The sequence below is a fragment of the Neofelis nebulosa genome, chromosome 7 (genome assembly GCF_028018385.1).
Source record: "Neofelis nebulosa isolate mNeoNeb1 chromosome 7, mNeoNeb1.pri, whole genome shotgun sequence".
Lineage (NCBI taxonomy): Eukaryota > Metazoa > Chordata > Mammalia > Carnivora > Felidae > Neofelis > Neofelis nebulosa.
Window position 1 is genome coordinate 1,155,381 of NC_080788.1, and position 21,796 is coordinate 1,177,176.

The 21,796-nt window shown below is 59.0% G+C and overlaps 1 protein-coding gene across 2 annotated transcripts in view; it reads right to left on the reverse strand.

The window, feature by feature from the left end:
- RASGRF1 (Ras protein specific guanine nucleotide releasing factor 1) overlaps window positions 1-20,941 on the reverse strand; it is a 100,886-nt gene extending 79,945 nt beyond the window's left edge. Inside the window, exon 1 of one of the 2 annotated variants that reach the window (XM_058736318.1) lies at window positions 20,839-20,941. In XM_058736318.1, the coding sequence (XP_058592301.1) occupies window positions 20,839-20,877 (39 nt within the window). In that variant the 5' untranslated portion in view covers window positions 20,878-20,941. Of the gene's footprint in view, window positions 1-19,491; window positions 20,161-20,838 lie in introns of those variants that run through there. The other variant, XM_058736316.1, reaches the window with a different exon arrangement.
- Between the last annotated feature and the right edge of the window lie 855 nt (window positions 20,942-21,796).

The window sequence follows — 21,796 nt, forward strand, 5'->3', positions numbered from 1 at the left end:
TTCTGCCCCCACGCCCCCACCACAGATCTGTGCCCAGTCTCCACGGGGGTGTCCCCTGGATGTGTGGCTCTGGTGGCCGGGGGCCCCACAGGACTGAAACAATCGGAGAGACGTTCCTGGCAGGCCACCTCCCCGGGGCACTGTGCAGACAGCAGACTGACACCCACCCCGGGCTTCCCGTGACCACTCCTTCAGGATGAGGAGAGAGCACTTTTGCCTAATACGTGGAAACCAACCCGGAGAGCCAGGCAAAATGAGGACACAGAGGAATATGTTCCCAAAGAAAGAACAAGATGAAACTCCAGTAAAAAAAACCTTCGTGAGACTAAGACAGCTAATTTACCTGATAGAGGGCTCAGAGTAACAGTCCCGGAGAGGCTCACTGATCTTGGGAAGAGCGGAGGGACACAGTGAGAGCCTCAACAGAGAGAAAACACAAGAAGGCACCAAACAGGAGTCACGGAGGGAAGGATACAGTAACTCTGGACAACACACGAGGGGTTCAACAACACGGCGGACGAAGCGGAAGACAGGACCGGTCATCTGGCAGCCAGGCACACACTGGAAAAGAGCAGCAGGAAGATTGCTCAGGGACCCAGGGGATGACACCCGGGGGACAGTGTTTGGGTAGTAAGGGGCCCGGAAGAAGAGAGAAAGGGACAGAAAAGTCATTTGAAGAAATAACGGCTGTGAACGACCCTGACCTGGGGGAGGAAACACACATCCGGGTCCGGGAAGCCCAGAGAGTCCCAAGGAAGGTGACCAAAGGAGCCCCATACCGGGACACACTATGACGGAAACATCAGAAGTTAAAGAGAAAGAGGGTCCTCAAAGCAGCAAGAGAAATCAGCTTCTTACGTACAAGGGAAACCTCACAAGACTATGAACAGATTTTTCAGCAGAAACTTCGCAGGCCAGCGGGACTGGCGGGGTATAGTCGACGTGCCGAGGGAAAAACCTTCCGCCAAGGACACGCCAGCCTGCAAGGTCGTCATTCAGAACTGAGGGGAGAGAACGTTCTCCACACTAGCAGAAGCCACAGGGGCTCACCGCCACGGAACTGGCCAAGCAAGAGGCACTCGGGGGACTTCTTTGGGCTGAAAAGCAAGGGCGCTAGCGGGGAATGAGAGCACACGTGGGAGCACAAATCTCACGGTAAAGGTAGACGTGTAGTAAAGACGGCGGCTCAATCCCTTACAAAGCTGGAATGAAGGTTAAAGGCAAAAGCAGTAAAAATAACTACAACCACAACAACGAGGGAAGGGGTAAAAATAAAAAAGATGTGAAACGTGACATGAAAAGCCTAACACGTGGGGGAGAGGGTGTAAACATGTTAAGTTTTAGGATGCGTTCAAACTTAAATTGCTAGCTACTTAAACTAGACTGGGGTGCACACACACACACACACACACACACACACGGGCACACTTCATCTCACTGTGCTCTGCTTACTGCATTTTGCACTTTTGCATATCACAGGTCTGCGACAAGCCCACATCAGACAAGTCCATCGGTGCCATTCTCCCAACGGCACTTGCTCACTTTGGGTCTCTGTGTCACCTGTTAGTAATTCTTGCGGTATTTCAAGCTCTTTCGCTACTATTAATTTTATTACGGGGATCTGCGATTATGACTCACTGAAAGCTCAGGAGAGAGTTAACATTGGTTAGAAATACTCTAAAATTTATGTAAGTACATTGTTTTCTCAGACATCGTGCTATCGCACATGTCCAAGAAATAATAAACTGCAGGACGGCGTAGATGTAACCTTAACGTGCCCTGGAAAACCAAAAAATTCATTTGACTCGCTTTATCGCAACATTCACTTTATCGCCACGGTCCGGAACCGCACACGCAGTATCTCCAAGGTGTGTCTGTAGGCTGATGTATGTAGGTCACGTGGTAACCACATAACGTAACACTATAGAAAGGCATCAGACCACAAGGGAAGGGAGCAAGAAGAGAAGGAGGAACAGAGAGGAAATATGAGATGTGCAGAAAATAATGAACAAAATGGCAACAAGTACATACCTATCTGTAAGTACCACAAACAAAAAGGGACTAAATTCTCCAATCAGAAGACACAGAGTGGCTGAATCCATTTAAAAAAAAAGACCCACCTATGTGCTCTCTATAACATGTAAGGACAGACAGATGTAAGGACACACAGACTGGAAACGAAGGGATGGAAAGAGATGCTTCACGCAAATGGAAACCAAAAGAAAGCTGGGGTAGCTACCCTTACCTAAGACAGAAGAAACTTGGAAACAAAGCCCATAATTACAGACACAGATGGGCATTACTGATGATAAACGGGTCAATCCAGCAAGAAGAGACAACATTTTAAATATTTATGTATGCAACATACGCTTCATAAACACATGAAGCAAATACTAGAGACTTAAAAAGAGAAATGCACAGCAATGCAGTTAACGGTAGGGGACATTAACACCCCACTTGCATCAATGGATACATCATCCAGACAGAAAATCAACAAGGAAACAGTGGCCTTAAAGGACACATTAGACCAAATGGGTCTGATAGCTCTACACAGAACAGTCCATCCCCAAACAGCAGAACACACATTCTGGTCAAGTGCACATAGAACATTCTCCAGGAGAGACCATATGTTAGGCCACAAAACAAGTGTCAATGAATTTAAGACTGAAATCATGTCAAGCATCTTCTCAGACCACAATGGTACGAAACTGGAAATCGCTTGCAAAAAGAAAACGGGAAAAAACCACAAACGTGTGAAGATTAAACACAATGCTGAACGACAAATGTTTCAATGAAGAAATTAAAAAAAAAACAAACCCTTGAGGTGAATAGAAGCGAAAATGCAACATATCAGAATCTACAGGATCCAGCAAAAGCAGTTTTGGGAGGGAAGTTCATAGCGATGCAAGAAATAAGAAAAAGCTCAAGTAAAGAATCTAACTTTACACATAAAGGAACTAGAAAAAGAGTAACAAAACCCAGCAGTTGTAGGAGGAAGGAAATGAAGATCAGAGCAGAAATAAACGAAATTGAGACTAAAAAAACAATAGCAAAGATCCATGAAAAGAAGAGTTGGTTCTTTGAAAAGACAAATAAGACGGATCAACGTTTAACTAGACTCAGTGAGAACAAAGGAGAGAGGACTCAAATAAAATCAGGAACTTTCGAAAGAGGGAAGTTACAACTGATACCAAAGAAATACGAGGGATCGTAAGAGACTACTATGAACAATTATACACCAACAAATCAACAACTTAGAAAATTGTGTAAATTACGAGAAACATAGTCTTCTAAGACTGAATCATGAAGAAACAGAAAATCTGAATGGGTCAATTACAGGAAGGAGATTGAATCAGGAATCAAAACCCCCCAACAGGCAAAAGTTGGGACCAGAAGGCTTCACTGGTGCATTCCACCAAACATTCAAAGAGGGTTTAACACCTATCCTTCTCAAACTCTTACCAAAGAATTGAAGAAGCGTGAATGCTTCCAAACTCATTTTCCCAAGCCAGCATTACCCTGATGCCAAAAGCAGACAAGGACGCCATCAAAAAAAGAAAGTCACAGGCAATATCCTTGATGAGCATACATACAAAAATCCGCAACAAAACATTAGCAAGCTGAATGAACAACACATTGAAAGGACAATGTATTGCGACTGAGTGCGATTCATTCCAGGGATGCAAGGATGGTTCGACATCCACAAGTCAATCAGTGTGATAGACCATGTTAGCAAAACGAGGAATAGAAATTACATGATCATCTCAATAGATGTAGAAAAAACACTTGAAGAAATTCAATATCCATCTATGATAAAAACTCCTAACAAAGCAGGGTTAGAGGGAATATATCTCCACATGACACAAGCCACATGTGAAAAACCCACAGCTAACATCATCCTCAGTGGTGAAAAACAGCTTTCCCTGAGGGTCAGGAATGAGACAGATGTCCACTCACCACTTTTAGTCTACACAATGTTGGAAGTCTCAGCCTCAGCAACCACACAAGGAAAAGAAGTAAAAGGCATCCGAGTTGATACGGAAAAATATAAAACGTTCGCTATTTGCAGATAACATAATACTCTACATAGAAAACACTAAAGACTTCACCAAAAAATTACTAGAACTGATAAATGAACTCAGCAGAGTTGTAGGATACAAAATCAACGTACAGAAATCTGTTGCATTTCTGCACAGCGATATTAAAACAGCAGAAAGAGAAATTAAGAAAACAACCCCATTTACGATTGCACCAAAGATAATAAAATGCCCAGGAATAAACCTGACCAAAGAGGCGAAGACCCATATTCTGGAAAGTATAAAACGCTGAAGAAAGAAACTGAGGACGACACAAGGAAATGGAAAGACGTTCCGCGCTCTCGGGTGGGAGACTTAATACTGTTAAAATGTCCACATACCCAAAGCAATCTATAGATTCCATGCAATTCCTCTCAAAACTGCGATGCCATTTTTCGCAGAAACGGAACAACCAATCCTTAAATTCGCGTGGAACCACGAAAGATCACAAGTCGCCGCAGCGGTCTTGAGAAAAAGGAAGCTGGGAGCATCACGCTGGCTGATTCCAAACCGTATTAGAAAGCTGTGGTGATCCCAACACTACGCTATCGGCATGAAGGCGGACACGCGGATCAATCAACAGAAGGGAGAAGTAAACCCATGCTTACGCGGTCAATTGATCTACCACAAAGGAGGCAAGAATGTGCAATGAGAAAAAGCCTCTTCACCAAACGGTGCTGGGAGAACCGGACGGCCACGTGCAAAAGAATGACACTGGACCACTTTCTTACACCACACACAAAAATAAACTCAAAATGGATTAAAGATCTACATGTGAGACCAGAAACCATAAAAATCCTGGAAGAAAATGTAGTCATGAAGCTCTTGACTTCACTCTCGGCGGTGTGTTTTTGGATCTGACTCCAAAGGCAACGGGAATAAAGGCAAAAATCAGTAAACGAACGGAACTTCATCACAAGAAAAAGCTTCTGCACAGGGGCGCCTGGGGCTCCGTCCGTTAGGCGTCAGACTCTTGATTTGGGCTCAGGTCACGATCTTGTGATTTGTGGGATCGAGTCTCCTGTGTCAGGCTCTGTGCCGACAGCACAGACCCTACTTAAGATTCCCTCTCTCCCTCTCTCTGTCCCTCCCCTGCTCGTTCTCTTTCCAAAACCACAAAGAGATACCACCTCATACCTGTCAGAATGGCGAACATCAACAACACAGGGAACAACAGGTGTTGGCGAGGACGCGCAGAAAGGGAGTGCTCGCGCACTGTGGGTGGGAACGCAGACCGGGGCAGCCGCCGTGGAGAACAGTGTGGAGGGTCCTCGGGTTGGAAAAACAATGACCCTACCATCCGGCAACTGCACTTCCGAGTAGTTATCGGAAGGAGACAAAGTCACTGATTCCAAAACCCACCCGCACCCCCACATTCACGGCAACGTCACGTACGGTGGGCAAGACACGGAAGCCACGTCGGTGTCCATCAAAGGATGAATGGATAAAGAAAAGTGGAACCTAAAAAACCAACCAAGCCAAACCAAACTCCCAGAAAAGTAGAGAACGGGCTGGTGGTCACCAGAGGTGCCGGGGGAGGGGGGCGGTGGGTGGTCTGGGGGCCCAGCCCGGTTCCACCGCAGCAGCCTGGACAGGGAGCTGGGCTGCGTCCCGCCGGCATGTTCCAGGAGGAGCCCACCTCGTCGCTCGCGGGGCTGGGAAGCCATCACCTCCCTGCTGTTCTGTGATCTTCTCTCCGTTTCTCCGCCTCTATTGTCCTATCCGTGCACCTCTCTGCCCCTTTCTCGCTGGGTCGGTCCCTGCCCCTTGGGTCTTCACCCTCCCTGGGTCCCTCTCCCACACCTCTCGGCCTCCTTCCGCAGGGAAGGTGAGGTCGGCTGGCCGGGGCTGCAGGAAGGAGCACCCCGCACAGCTCCCCTCTTGGTCAGTTCCTCCCTCGCAGGCTGGTGACAGGCTGAGGTCAGATCAGGGGCTCCCCGTTTCTCTCCTCCTGGTGCAGAAGTCTGGACACATGTGCTCTGCCTCTGCCTCACTCTCCGCTCCCTCAGCTCCTTTCTGGCTCGTTTGGGTGGGTTTGGGACAGGCTTTCCGGATCCCCGAGCAGTATGGTCTGCGGTCAGGGCGCGGGCTGAGGGAGGGAGGAGGGTTCGCCGACCTGCTCTGGCTCAGGTCCCAGGATCCACGGGGTCAGTGGGACCAGCCCAGCTCACCGGAGTCTTCCAGAACCAGGATGTCCTATCCCCAACTACCTGAGAAGCTCACGCGGCTGGCAGTCTAGAAGGGAGCTGGGTGTTTCTGGGGTTCTGGATAAACACTGCCAACATCAGCCTTTTCTAGGGAGAAACAGAGACCCCGGGGACCACCGGAGCTCTTAAGATGGTCCCACAGCCTCAGATGGTGTCGGATCCAAGCTCAGACAGACCTCAGGTCGGCCCGGACAGCTTGAACCACCCCTGGGCCTCCCCAGAGAGACAAGGCCGAGCGGAGGCCAGAGGTGGGCCCCACAGAGTTGCAGGGTGGACGGCACACGTACTGGGGCCAGGGGCCCACTGGGACGTGACCAGGACCACACGTCAGGCACACCCAGAATGGTGCCCGACCAAGCAGGACCACTCTGGGGCTTCTCAAAGTCTGAACTCAACCAGAATAATACGTGGGCCTCAACATGACCACAGGGCAGGACCCGCGTCACACCTACCACGACAACGTGACCACGTGGGATGGATCCCTCTATAGAACAGCAGCGTTGTTCTGGAATCAGCGGTGGGGACACCCCAAAGCTTTCCGGTGCGATGCAGGGCCACATGTGTGGCTTCCCCGGGACGCCGTGTTGGGAGGGGTCAGTACTCACACATTACACATCATCGAGGATATAGGATAAACTCAGACACAAAGCTGGGGCCTCCTCTGGGAGGAGGATTCTGTACAGAATCTTAACAGGTCTCACGGGAGTTGCCGGAACAGACCCACAGGTGCCATGGAGGCGAACCTGCCACTGGACCACACTTGACCTTGTTATGGAAGCAGGCTCGATGAGTGACCCCGGGAGCGTCCAGGGCTGCAGGGAAGGGCCCAGAAGTCCACGCGGGGGCCTCCACATCCAGGACAGACCAGAGCGTCCCTAGACCTGAAGAGGCGGGCACCGTGACTTGAAGGTTGTGATGGATCCAGAAACAGTCTGAGCCTCAAAGCCAGACCGTTACAACAGCTCCAGGATTCTTTCAGGGGCCTTACCACGTCCAGGGGCTTTGCCCACCCAATGGCTCCCACTGCCTGCTCGCCGTCGGGGGCTGGGTTTACTTCTCATCCTGCCCAGGCACGGTGTCCCTGGGGTCCTCAGGCCTGGGTCACAACCTTCTACCATCCAGGGCGGCTGAGCAGACAGGAGCCCCCGGCAGCTGGGGGTGGGGTGGCTGGCAGGGCCCCCGCCTCCTGCTTTCTCCGCCGTCCAGGACACCCAGTAGGACGCCCAGCTGGCGGGCAGGGTGACCATTGCCCCATGCTGCCCCCGACCAAGGGGCTCCCGAAGGACAGACCTCCAGTGCCGACCACGGGAGTCCTGGGGAAAGCAGGACGGAGGGTCACCCCCACCCCCCCAGATGGCAGGCCCGGGCGTGTCTGGTGGTGCTCAGAGCCGGGGGACACCGGGCAGCCTCTTCTCTCTCACGGGGACACAGGCGCCACGGGGGCACACAGGTGGTATCCATCGTGGGAAACAAAGTTTTCCCGCGTTCACTCTCTGCCTGGGGGATTCTTCATGCACGAATCCAACCCACGTGTGTTCGGTCCCCACGGTGGCCCGCACACTGGTCACCTCACGGCTATCGATGACAAACGTGAAAGGCCTTCAGAAGGCCTACTGCTCTTTGTTTTTTTTTTAATTTTTTTTTCAACGTTTTTTATTTATTTTTGGGACAGAGAGAGACAGAGCATGAACGGGGGAGGGGCAGAGAGAGAGGGAGACACAGGCCTACTGCTCTTTGGACCCAGAGCTTAGTTCGTCTCTTTCCTGCTCATTCTGCACTGCCAGGCGCTCCCACAATCCCTCTTCTCCCCCCGCAAAGCCATTATCAGCTTGCACTGTGAGGGCTTTTCTTTTTTTTTTTAAGTTTGTTTATTTTTGAGAGAGAGAGAGGGGAAGGAGCAGAGAAAGAGAGAGAGAGAGAGAGAGAGGGAATCCCAAGCAGACTCTGCACCATCAGCGTGGAGCCCGACCCGGGACTCAAGCTCACGAACCATGAGATCATGACTTGAGCTGAAATCAAGTTGGCCGCTTAACCAACTGAGCCCCCTGGGCGCCCCTGTGATGGCTTTGTAGTGGTCTTTCCGGGAGAGCGGAGAGGCTCGTTCTGGGCCACGCACACTCAGGCCCCTCCTGAGACCTGTTAAAGCAGGACCAGGGACAGAGGGTCCGGGCAGGGGGATGGGCTTGGGGCGGCTAGTCTCGATGTCCACCCAGTGCTGGGAACCCCGAGGGGGCAATGCCCCGGCAGAAGCACTTCCCCCGCTGCCCGCCCCTCGCCTACCGGGAGCGCAGCCCTGGGGCGGCCGTGGGCAGGTGCCCCAGCGGTCACACCCAGGGTGTCAGCTGTTTGCAACGGTGACGTGGAGAGGCAGCCGAGGAGCTGTGCATGGTGACCACCAAGAGCCAGAGAGAAGGCACAGAAGGAAACAAGTGTCTCAGAAAGAAGCGGGGACAGGGACTGGGTAGTGAGGGGGCTGGGCAGAGGCGTGTTCCCGGTCCAGGCCATGGAGGCCGCACACAGGTTTTCTCCGAGGCTCCATGGGTCACCACCGTGGCTCTTCCAACAAAGTCCTTCCCTCTGCTTAAGCTGATCTGAACAAGCTCCTGTTTCCGCTAAACGATTCCTGACCAAGACATGCCCCTGGAGCTCGGCGTTGTGCCTTGGCCTTGGCACAGAGCAGCCTCCATTTGCTGAATGGGTGACCGAACACATCTGGCACACATCTGTCACCGTGGCACGGGAGCCAGGCTTATTAATTACCAGCAAAGCCACAAGGCAGGTGACACTGTGCTCCCCAGGCTTGGGCGGCGGGGCTGGCCGTAAGGGGTGGGGCACTGGCCTTTCACGATGGAAGTCCTTGGTTCTCGGGGACCCCCAGAGGCCTACTCACATCGTAAAGGCCCCCGCGCAGTCCTGCGACGAAGGATATTTCCCGGAACTTACGCCACCACGGAACCCTTTGGTTTTCAGATTCTGAAGATCCATCAGACAGTTTTCTCTTTCACAAAACGGGGAAGGTTATCGCCCACCTCACAGAGATAATGTGAGAGTTCGTGGTTCATAAAAGTGCTTAATAATGGGTTTCGAACCAATCAAATCCTTTGCAAGTCTAAGCGGGGGGTCTAATCAAACTACTGGTGGCAAGTTCCCAGGAAACACACACGCGTGTGTGTTCGCGAGCTGTGCGATTGCAGCCTCCAAAACCCCCTGGAATCTGTGACTGTGACTTTATTTGAAAATAAGGTCTTGGGGCGCCTGGGTGGCTCAGTCGGTTAAGTGTCTGACTTCGGCTCAGGTCATGGTCTCACGGTTTGAGTTCAAGCCCCACGTCGGGCTCCGCGCTGACAGCTGGGCAAAGACACACAGGGAGAAAGCCAAGTGAAGAGACGGGCAGAGGTCAGAGAGCTGCGCCTGTGGGTCAAGGAGCACCGGGGGTTGCCAGAAGCCATCAGAAGCTGGAGGAGGTCAGGGAAGTTCTTCCCTGGGACGTCCGAGGGAGCACGGCCCCAACTTCAGACCGCTGGCCTCCAGAGCCCTGAGAGCCCACAACTGTTGTTTCAAAATAAAAAATGCCCACCCTGATCCCAAACCCCCCCCCCCGTGCGAGTGCGTACTTGAGAGGCTTGGGGGTCACGAACCCAGGGGTCGCAGGTGTGCCAAGGTTGAGCAGGCAATGGCTGGCGGCCCGTGCAACACTCCACTTCCCATCTCTTCTCTTTCCTGATATTCAGCTGGCCAGCAAGGGTCTCACTCTGGAATCTCCAGACGCTGTGCCTTCCCCCATCCCATGCCACGCCCTGCTTCGAGGCTTCAGCTCCGCCCACGTGGACCACTGAACTGCCCCCTGTGCTCCCCCTGGCCCCGGTCTCCATCCTGCTTGGCCAGAGCCCAGACCCACTGCTTGCCCCCTGCTTCTAGCTGAGCAACGGAGGCACCGTTCCTGCTCAACTCTGCTGCCCTGTCCCCCAACAGGTCCTGGCTCATCCCTCCCGCTCCTCCTTCGGGATTGTGGTCCAGCTGGCCCCGGGCCTCGGCCGGACCTCTCTGCTGGATGCTGCTTTTCCCGGTCCAGAGGGGGCTGTGCCAGAGAACCCCGAGTATTCTCGTGCACATGTGTGTGCGTGTGTGGACACGCCCTGGCCTGGATCCCCCCCCCCCCCCCCGCCACATAAGGGCCGTCCATTCAGGCTCCCCCCCCCCTCAGGTCCCTTCCATACCTCTCATGGTCACACTTCCCAGGGAAGCCGCCCTGTTCCCCGGCCCCTGCAGGGAAAGGTCCTGTCCCACCCGGGCCAGGTCTCCCCGGAGTGTCCTCGGCTCCCCCCCACCCCCACTGCTTCTGCGGCCCAGAACTCGCTCCTCAAATGCCGGCTGCTGCCCCAGCCACGCCGGTCTCGTGCCCGCCACACGGCACTCCACTAGTACACCTTTCCAGAGCGGGCCTGCTCGCTGGAAGGACTGGCCTCCCCGGGCCGGCGGTGCTCCCGCGTCACTCCTTGGACCGACCAGCTGTCCCGCTCCTGATGCCCCGCCCCGTCCCATACGGCTGGAGAGGGGTCTGGATCCTGCCCCTGCTCCGAGGGGCCTCGGAGCTCTCCAGCTGGAATCCTCCCAGGGCCTGGTTACCCCACCGGGCTCTGCCCGGCCCCCGGGCAACGTGTCTGTCTCAGGCCCCATCCAGCTCCCGCCTCCCACGGGGCTTGGGCTGTGTCCCTGCGGCCCTCCCCAGCTGGAAGTGAGGCCCGCTGCTGCCGACACCTCACGGCTCACTGACGGCCCGGCCAGAACGGGGTGAGTGGCTACAGGGCCGGCCCCCCTCAGAGTCAGCCTTGTACTAGGCGGTGCTCAGCCCGAGGCCTGGGACCCGTGTCAGCCTCCACGAGCCTCTACTGCCGGGTGGTCTCTGTCTGAAGCTACTCCTGCCCGAGGAGCCAGGGCCACGGAGGTCCTGCGTGGCTGGTCCGGCACGAACATCTTTCAGTCCATCGCCACCCCCCCGCAGACCCATCCCGGCCTGGCCCTGCCACCAACCAGATCTCAGGACGTTTGCCGAATTCAGGAACAGGCTCCAGCGTGGCGTCGGCCTCCGTCAGGAACCCGGTGGGAAGCTTCTCGGGGGGAAGGGCCGGCTCAGTAGCCGGGCACACGGGCCTCAGCGGGCCCCTACGGCCCCCACGGGATGTCCCACGGCTCCCTTCCTGCCTGAACTGCCCTACTGCCCCCCGGCTGGGCTCCCACAGACCCGGGCTCTGCTCTGCACCAGCACTGGCCCCCCTTGTGCTGCCGCTGTCTACCAGAGGCTGGGGGGGGGGGGCTCCTCGCTGGACGGTGAGCCCCTCTAGGGCAGGCCCTTCCTTCTGTCCCGTCCTCCTGGCCCCAGGCAGCACGGGCCTGGCTCCCAGGAGGCACCAGCAACTCTGCGGAACAGAACGCCACTTCTGCTTCTAGAATTCTCTTCCTCATTACTTCAGGGGAAACCCGGTGGCCAAAGTGCTTCTCCTGGCGCCTGCCTAGGGATGACAGTCACTGAGCGTCAGGAAAAGGGGAGGCCTGGCCCGGACCTGCCCCTGCAAGTGTGAACCCACCGGGCTGAGCCCGGCTTCCACCTCCCGCCATTACGCCCGCCGTGAGGCGCCTGGCCTTCCCCCCCGCTGCTGGGAATGTGTGTGAGTGGGAACTGTGTGTCGCGGATGCTCTGGCTGCACCCAGGCAGATGGCCTGCGGGACACAGCGGCTGGAGGCAGACGGCGGGGACACCGGAGCTCCGCCAGCAGGCACAGGAGGCCGGCACTCGCCTGCTGCCGCTGGGCTGAGCCACGTGACTTGCCTGTCCACTGAGCTGAGGCCAGAGCGGGTCACTCCCGGGGGGGTGGGTGTGACCGCCCTCCCCTCGGCTGGGTGGCTGCGGGGGCAGGAGTCAGCACGAATCTCCATCAGCCTGGGCCCCCAGTGATCACGGCGCCAGGCGCACGGGGCGGGAGAGGCACCGACAAGAGACACACGTTCCCGCGTTCACGCAGATGGCGGTTGTTACGGCAGTTGAGCGCGACCCGTCCTGACTAGTGCACGGCCCGGAGGCCACCCCCACGTCCCGGTGAGGGGGGACGGCAGCCTGGACCAGAGCTGGGGGAGGCAGATGCCAAGTGGGTGGGTGTGAGACGTGCAGGGGGCAAGATGGACAGGGCTGGGGTGGCCAGCAGGGATGGAACGAGCTCCTGCGGGCATCGCTCCCCGTCCCCGCACCGGGGACAGACTTGCCGAGACCTTCCCAGAAGCGCCCAGGTTCTCCATGTGAAGGATTCCCACCCATCTTAATATCCGGGCTCAGGGCCTGCTGTCACTGGCTGCAAGCCCGTCAGAGCCGCCAGGCCCCGGGGTCGCTGCTCCGCTGAGCGAGAGGCCGGTCACGCAGGCGGAACCCGAAGCCGCAGCAGCCATCGCTTACTGACGAGACCCACTGGGCTGTGCCGGCGCTTTTCAAAGAGCCACTGGTCTAAGCCTCAGAGCAGGGGGCAGAGGGAGGCTCCATCACGGCCTCCACCTCGCAAGCAGGCAGGCCGGGGCTCAGGGCGCGTGACCACCCCCCAGCTACGAGGGGGCAGAACCCGCAGGAACGCCGGTCCGCGTGGCTCGAAGCCCGTGGCTACCACCTAATGCTGCCCCCCTGCCTGGGCGGGGTGGCTCGTCCTCAGTGAGCGAGCTGACGACCGGGCTCTGCATCTGAGGCGCTGTGTGCCCCTCTCTGGGGAGGGGGTGGGCATGCCCACTGCACCACAGGTGCCCGCGTGGAGGCGTCTGGGCCCCTCCCGGGCCCACGTGTCCCCGGAGCTCCCGCATACACATCGGGGGGCTGAGTCCTGTTCTCGGCTGTGTGTACATGGGCGCCGGCTCCGGGCTCCCACGGGTTCCGGGGAGACCGGACCGTGGGATGTGGATGCCTGTCTTGGCCCTGACGCTCGTGGGATTCGAATTGCGAGGCTCCCACCCAAGCAGAAACAGAAGCTGCTCCGTAGAAGTCACCGGAGCGATGGTGACATATTTTCACTTGCTGCTGATTCTTTTTCTTGGCAGAGAATGGTAAACGCCACCACCGCCCCCGGCCCAGGCCTGTGTGCTGAGCGTGTCGGAGGGCTCAGGTCCCGGAGGCAGGCGGGTGAGGGGCCCGGGTCCGCCTGCCGGCTCTGCCGCACGCTCGCTGTAATCCCGAGGGAGTCCCTGACGTCTCTGAGCCTCAGTTTTGTCGTCTCGAGAATGGGTTAGCAGGGGCTGCTGAGAGGACTCAGCAGGGGCCGGACGTGAAACCGCACCCTGGTGCCCGGCACGGATCGGAGGTGCTCCGCGAACCGTGTTCCCCACTCTCCTGTGCTCGCTGGTCTAGCGTTGCGAAGCGCTCGGCGACAAGGTCACCCACGGCCGAGTCCACGTTCACTCCACGCGAGCGCTCAGGCCGCAGAGCGCTGCCCTTGGGTGAAGACGAAACTTTCTGAAGCCACTAGTAAAGATGATGTTTCACGTGGGCCCCTGCCACGGACAGTGGTTAAAAGTCGGGCTGCTCCCTCTGGTGAGGGCTGTGGCCCCCACTCCACTGCCCTGATGGTGGTCACCGAGGGTCCCTGCAGAAGCCCCGGGGCTCCTCAGATGGCAGGGAAGCCGTAGGTTAGGGGCCGAGGAGAGGGGCCTGTGTGTCGCGTCACAGTCACCGGGTGCACAGGAGGCTCAAACCCGACCTCTGCTCTCGGGCCTTGGCAAACGCTCCGGGCCCTGGTCCTCCTTCTACAAGGGTGCAGGGACAGAACTCTCTTGGAAGCGTCAGGAACCGAGGTGTGGGTGTGGGCACCCCGGCAAGTCGGCGTCCACGGTGCTGGCTGCCTTTGCGGAGGGGGCAGGGACAGTGGACGGGCCAGGCCGGGCACGTGTCGGTCCAGCCAGACCCTCCGAGCGCCCCCTTCTAGCAGTCCAGCCCGTCAGCGCCTACCCTGCTTGCCTGGCGGCCTCTGTCTCTGTGAGTAGCCTCCCCACACTTGGGGTCACTGCACCTGCAGTCACCACACCTGGGGTCACCTCACATTTGACCCTTGACCTCCTGGGATGGACTCGCCATCATCCACCACCGCCCCCCCCCACCCGGGTCTGCTCCCCTCCCATGTCTCTCTCTGCTGGTGGCACCGTGTCTGCCCCAGGCTGAGGTCGGCAGTCGGACGTCAGGTTCCACCCTGTCCAGCTGGACCGCAGGTCCTGCCAGGGGCACCTCAGTGTCTGTAAACAGTCTCTATTGTAAAGACCCGGCTGCTGCCCGGGGTTCAGCAAGTCCCCCAACTACTAGCTACGACAGCCCCATCGGCCTCTGCCCTGGCTGGCCCCGATCTCCTGCACCTGTGTTCTGGGGGGGGGGTGTCCCCTGATCTCCTGCACCTGTGTTCTGGGGGGGTTTCCCCCGATTTCCTGCACCTGCGTTCTGGGGGTGGTGTCCACTCACAAGCCACCAGCCAAACACACGGTCTTTGCAGACCATGACAATGGTGTGGATGGAGAAAAGCCCCAGTGTGTGGTGAGAGAAGCCTAAGGAGGTGGCTTCTACGCTGAGACCTCGGAGGCAGGACTTGGTCACTGAAGGGCCTGGGCTGGGAGGTCATTCCAGGCGGAGGAAGTATCCGCTAAGGCCCTGAGGTAGGAAAGCAAAGGCTGGTGCAGGGTGTGGAGGGGCAAAATGTGGACGGTGGGGCAGGGCTGGGGGCGCAGAGGCTGGGTCCCGAGGGTGCCCCAGGTCATGGCTGGGAGTTCGCATTTTTTCCTAAAGGCAACGGGAGCCACTGATGGCCTCACAGGCTTGGTGCCGCGACCTGACATGCGGTTAGACCACCCTGGTGGGGGCTGTGTGGAGGGGGGGTGAGGGGGACAGCGTGAGCGAGGGTGTTCAGTGACCCCCATGGGCACGAAGCAGGGGAGGGAGAGCTCCCAACACTTGGCCGTAGCTATGGGAGTGAGCCCGGGGAGGGCTCCCCACCCCACCGCGAGCTCTTTGAAGACCAACATTAAGCTTTGTTCTTCTCTGTAGCTGCAGGACTGAGCCCGGGTCTGGTGCCTCGAGCCCGAATGTTTGCTGCACACACTGTAGTGTATTTTAGTGCAGCTGTGTGTCCTCTGGTCCGGTCCCATCACCCCACTGTCACCAAGCAGACGAGCAGTGACCTGGCATTTCCTTGTCCCAGTTAAGGTACAATTACCGAGGCTCTTCAACCTCGTTTCAGCTCGAGAGACGTAGGGGGGATGGAACGGGCACCCCACACAGTTAACCCTGGGGCCCCGCACCTGCCGGGTCGGGGGGGGGGGCGCACCGTGGGCCCTTCTGCAGGTGCCAGCGTCCGCAGTCCCAGCCCCGGTTCTGCGTCTCAGGGGGCTGCTTCCAGCACAACCTCACCCCCTCCCTCCAGGTTTGCAGTTTTCTGATTGGCCGAGAAGCTGAATGTGCTACAGCAACGGGAGGGCAAGCTTCGTGGCGAAGACGGTGGCGTAGCTGCGCACCGGGAGAGCCCGAGGCGTCTCAGCTCGGCCCCCGCCTTGCTGGTGGCACCGCCAGCCAGTTTCCCCGTCTGCAAATCGGGCACGCTCGCAGCTTTAGGACTGTGGTTGATGTGAACGCTCCAGGCCGACCAGGAACACGTCCCGTGAGGAGCGGGAATGGGGCTCCACCTTATCTCCGGGGAAAGGCACCCGGTTGGGGGGAGGGGGGACAATTGGTGCTCTGGGCTCCCCCAACCCCCGGCCTCTGGAGCCTCCGCCCACATCGATGCTGAGGTTCCCGTGGAAGGGGTCTGTGTCCCTTCCATGTCCCATCTGTCCTAAGTGAATCGGGAAGAGCCTGGGGTCCGCGGCTGGACCCCCTGTGGTTGGTGGGGCGAGGAAGGGGCTGGGGTTGGATGGTCAGGGTCGCCTGGTGAGAAGCTGAGGCCGGAAGCTGTATTTCAGAGGGCTCAGCACGAGGGTGGGGCGCTCAAGGCCAGAGCACGGCTCCCACACCAAGGGTCAGCCTGTAGGGAGGCTGAATCCAAACCCGAAGCCCAGGGCACCGGGGCTGGGAGGAGAGGAAGTCAGCACTGAGCGAGCAGGGGCAGGAGGAGACGGCGGCCGTGCCAGTCCGCCTTCGTGAGGTGTGGGGTCCCAGGTCAGGGCTCCAGCACACCGGGGCTGCATGAGGTGTGGTCAGACCCGCACGGAAGCAGCCAGAGGCCAGGGCATCCCCCGAGGCTGAGCCTGGTGCTGGGGTCTGGGCTCCCAGAGCACCTGCATTCCGTCCTGCTGGAGAATCTGCACCAGGCCAGTGCCCGTATTTAGGCTCTGGGGGCCGTGACCATCCAGCTTCCTAGGCCCGCGACACAGCGACAGGACCTGGACTTAGCACGCGGCAGGCCCCAGGGAACGAAGCGTTGAATTCACATGAGAGACCCCGAGTTCGGCTCTACAGGCGCTCCCTGCACACCTACTATGTGCTCTGTCCCTGACGCATTCCCGCCTGTCCGGGGGGAGGCCACCTGCTTCGACCCAACACAAAGACATCCTGCTAACACAGCGGCTTCACAGATACCGGCCGGTCCGGTCAGCCTGGGCACCTCCGAGGCCCTGACCAGGGCACCCCACCACACGCCCAGCCGGTTCTGAGTCCGGGCTTCCTGTGGGCCCAAATCCCAGGCAGGCCCGGTGACGGGATGGCTGGGAGCCAGGCTCGCACGCTGGGGCCCCGGGGGGTGGTGCCATGGGGCACCCAACCCGATGAGAGATACGGGTCAGCTGCTGAGACTATCGGTTTTACTCTGAAATTTAGAACCGAAACGTTATAAATTCTTACAAACACGCACAGGCCAGAGAAGGCGAGTGGACTTTTCCCGCTCTGGAGCGGGACAGAAGGGACATCTAACACAAGTGCCTGAGACCAAAGCACACGTCCCTAACGGAATCTGCACCCGAGCTGGGCCGCATCAGATCGTCGCCTCCCAATCTTCTCACGCCACGAGCCCGCTCTCTGAACACATCTGGGGATGCCCGATCGGTGGCATTCTGGGGACGCAGCCCTTAACATGTGAGCATATCATCTCTGGGTTTTGCACTCCTGTCCCGTCCAAAATCTGCTGCTAGCATGATTTGTTACCTGAGCCAAGACTGATTTGGGATCAACACAAGATCTCCTTTTCAGGAATCCTTAGACACTGGATGAATTCTAGGTCCGATTCTGCCCTGACTTACTCTGTGGGGGATAGGTGACCCCCACTCGCTGGTCCCGTTTGGCTATGTGTGAACTCTCTCTGAGCTGCCTTTCGGCTTTAACATTCTGTGTCTGGCCTTTATTCCCTGCCCAAGTGGGTAATGGAGATCCGGCTACAATTTATTTAGATCCAGCTAAAACGTGTTGTGAGCATGCTTTCATATACGTTATTTGCCCGCGTTCTAGAAATCTCAGAAAAGTAGGTGCTATTATCTCCATTATCTAGATTACAAAACAGAGGCTCAGAGAAGTTGAGCGTGTGCGCTGAGGTCGTGGCGCGGAGATTCAGTCTCAGGCCTGCCTCCGGCTTCCGAGGGCTGAGAACAGAGGCTGTGAGCCTCACAGCCACTCAGCTTCCTCCACCCCCCTGTCCAGCGCTCTGCTCTGGTGTGGGGGATGCAGGTGGGCTCCAGCTGGGCCTGGGGCTGCAGGCTGCCGGCAGGCGCAGGTGGACTTGGGCTGGCAAAGGTTGGCAATGTTCCGGAAGGCCCGTGAAGACAGCCTATCAAGGGCTGAGAGTGGCGTCTTTGGCCCAGCCTGGGTCTGGCTCTCCCAGGTGAGTCCTCTAGGCCCCATCTGTGCTTGGAGCCCAGGAGCTGCCTGCTTTCTGCTCAGCTTTGCCATCGGCGAGCCTCTCCCTGCCGTGTGGCCTGCTGTCCCCAGAGATGGGCCCTCGAATATTCTTGTCCACATTTCCCAGTCCCCAGAAATCATCCAACACCAGCAGACAAGGGCAGGGAAGAAAGGGGCGTACTGCAGACGCCGGGCTCAGACCCGTCCCCACAACACGGTGGGCCGGTTCGAGCAGGGTTTTTATTCCCGACACTTGGGCCACTCCATCACCACTGGTCTCCATGCAGCAGTGGCTTTGAGACCCCAGTGCTCTTTTCTGAGCCTGAGCCACCGACTGGTGGTATGACACTGGGCAAGTAAATTTCTCCCTGTGGGCCTCAGCGTCCTCCTCCAGGCAACAGCTAGCTGGTTGGAGCCCCCACGGATCTCGGGTCCCTTCCAGCGATGACATTTTAGGAACCACTATCTTTGACTTTCCCTTCCCAGAGGCATGGAAACGGAGCAGTCGCCTCTGGAGAGCGCATCGAGCTTAAAAATTGCCCTCGCTCTCGGTTGCTCCTCCCTCCCTCCACGCCAGAGGTGCACCCCCACCCCGCCCTGGCCCTCGGGCAAACCCAGGCCCGGCCCCGTAGCCCTGCAGCTCGGGAAACGCGAGGGCAGCGGGACTGCGGCGGTGGCGGAGTCGCAGCGGGAGGGGGAGGAGAGCAGCGCCCGCCTGTCCCGCGGCCTCCGCAGCAGCCCTGGCCCTGGTCCCCGCGCGCCAGAGGGGGTTCCTGGCACACCCGGGTCTGGTGCTCGGGCCTGGGGCCGGCCGGGAGCTCATCACGCCCGATGGCACCGAACCGACCCCAGCGGCCCGCACCCCCCAACTCGGCAGAGCTAGGGCGGGCTCTCCACTCTGAGCGGCGGTGGAGCAGGGGACCCAGGCGCTCGGACGCCTCCGTCTCGCCCTCTCCAGGCCTGGAGCAGACTGTCGGGGCTGTCGGGGGCCGCGGGGTGGCAGTGGGGGTGGGGAGCACCATTTCTGGCTGGATGTCGGTCCTCATTCATCGTCTATCCCCGGTCCTCCGGAACCCCGTCTCCTCCCGCACCCCGTCGCCCCCCAGCGCCTCCGCGTCTCGGCCCCTGTGTCCCCGCCTCCCACGGAGCTCTCCGGGTGAAGGGCAGCCGCAGCCCGCGCCTACTCCCTACCCGCAGTCCCTGCCCCCTCTGCCCGCCGCGGGGTCACCCGCCCGCCAGGGCCCAGCCTCCGCTCGCACCGAAGGCGCCCAGAGGGGAGGGACCAAAGTTCGGGCGCCGCGGGCCGGCGGAAGGCCCCGGGGTGCCGAGGGTGGCCGTGGCGGGGGCGCTGGGAGGTCAGACGCGGCGGCGGCCTCACCTGTTTCTCCAGCGGCTCCTTGGCCGAGAGCGCAGGCTTGGGGGAGGGCGCGCGGTCGCAGACGCAGCCCTCCAGCAGGTACAGCCCCGAGGGCCGCGAGCTCGAGTCGCTCTCGAAGTAGAAGAGAAGGTTCTGCAGCAGCGCGAACCACTTGGTTTGCCATTTTGTGTTGTCCGAACTCCGCTTGCTCAGGTAGCCTTTGCGCGTGCCGTCCTTGCGCGCCAGCAGTCCCAGGGACGCGACGTGGCCATCGTTCAGCCGGATCCCCTTCTGCATGGTGCTCGGAGGCCAGCGAGACCCCACGCGCTTACATCTTCTCCGCGCGACACCCCGCGGCCCCCCGTCCGTGCGCGCGGCGCGCTGCCTCTCTCCGGCGCTCGCTCGCTCGCTCGCTCGCTCCTGGTTGCTCTCCCCTCCCCCCAAATAGCTACACTCCGGGAGCTGGCGCCGGGCCGCGGCTTCTGGAAGAGAGATGTACCATTCCCCGCCGGAACTTCTTCTCCGCCCCGCGGCGCCCCCGGGCCCCGGAGAGGCCTCCCGACCCTCCCCCGGCGCCGGGCAAACTGAGGGACTGGCGAGCTGCGCGCGGGCGAGGGGCAGGCGGAGTCATGTGACGCCGATCCCTCGAAGAGCCCGTGTGAGCAGCGCGGACAGAGACACGCACGCAGCCCGCCGAGGCGCAGAGCGGCGCGCAGGCTGCACCTTGGCGCCCCCTCCCCCTCCCCGGACGCGGACGCACGCACAAGCACACGCGCAAACCCTGCCCCTGTCCCCGCGGTCTCCCCTGCTCCCCTTCGGGTGCTAAAAACCAAATCAGATCAATTTTCGTTTAACCCCATGGAACCCCGGAGGCTTGCCATCCTGGGAGTCTGCCTCTCTGCGCCCCACCGCGGCGCACTGGCGACCCGGGGTTAAGTCCCAGTTTTCATTTTCTCTTCCAAAGGCTCCCTCCCGGTACTTTATTTTTCTAATCCGATGTGGATGGAAGAGGGTGGTGGTTGGCGAAATAGCTCTGAAGGAGCTTTCGGTCTTATTCTTTGCGTAAACGGCCGGGTCACATCCATTTCAGGGTCCAGCCGCACTCCCGGCGGCTTCCCCAGCGACCTGAGGACCGCGCAGGGGGTGCGGTGGGGGAGGGGTTAGGTGAGCGCTCATCTTATTTTGTTTCATTTTGCGCGTTGCCATAATTACCGGCGCCACCCCCCTCCCCTGCGCCCCCGAGGTCTAGCTGGCGAGCCGCCGCCGGGAGTTTTCTGCAAATACCCCCCCAAAGCCTAAAGGCGGGTTTCAAACGCAGGCGCCGGGGACCATGGGAGCCTTCAAATAGCTGCGCTGGCGCAATGATACCTTAATGATAGATTTTCCGTTCTTATTTTTAGCTCCCATTCGCCTACACAGTTACACGGCATTTATCCGGGAACGTCACCGCGCCCGCATGCTGCACCGGCAGGGCGCGCGGGCCGCCGGGCGAGAGGGGCGCCGGGGCGGGGAGCGCGCACCGCCGGCTGCCGCAGAGGGACCCAGGGGGGCGCCCGGCCCGGCCCAGCGCGCTGGCGGCGGCGGCGGAGGGCGGCCGCGCGGCCCCGAAGAGGGAGGGAAGGAAGGAGGGAGGGAGGTAGGGAAGGAAGGAAGGAAGGAGGGAGGAACACCATCTTACAGAACCGAACCTGCGAGCACCCCTCCCCGCCGGCGCGCGCGCGCGCACACACATACACACATACACACACACACACACACGCTCACACACACGCTCACACCGCCCTGGGCTGGCGCAGGGAAGGGGCCCAGGAATCAGGTAGCCGTAGGGAGGAGGCCCGCCGACTCCGCGCAGAGGAGACGCCGCGCGCGGTCCTGGGCACCAGGCTCCGGCCTGCCCTCCTCCGGGGAAAGCGCTGGGGAGCGAGACCGTGTTAACCTCAATGCGCCCTCTTAGCGTCCACGCTCCCCGCGCGCGGACTCTGCAAGGAGCCGGTTCTCTTCACGAATAATAAAAATAAAAGAGGCGAGATGGCTAAGCCTCCCGGTTCAGTCTTCATTTTCCCCAGAGGGACCCTCCGCTGTGACCGCCTTTGCTTCCTTCTAGCCCTCTTTGGGGAAGCAGTTTCCAGGAGTGAGGTTCTTAACCCCAGCTCTCATCTGAACTCCTTCGTTGGGCCTGCTGATACTGAGGCCCACGAAACTCCAGGGAAGGGGCAGTCTGGTCAGGGCATTCCACAGCTAGGTCAAGTCGTTTAACCCTTCGGCCACCCTGTGGGGTAGGTGGCCCCACCCCCACCAGCTCTGTCGTCCAGTTGGGGAAAACGAG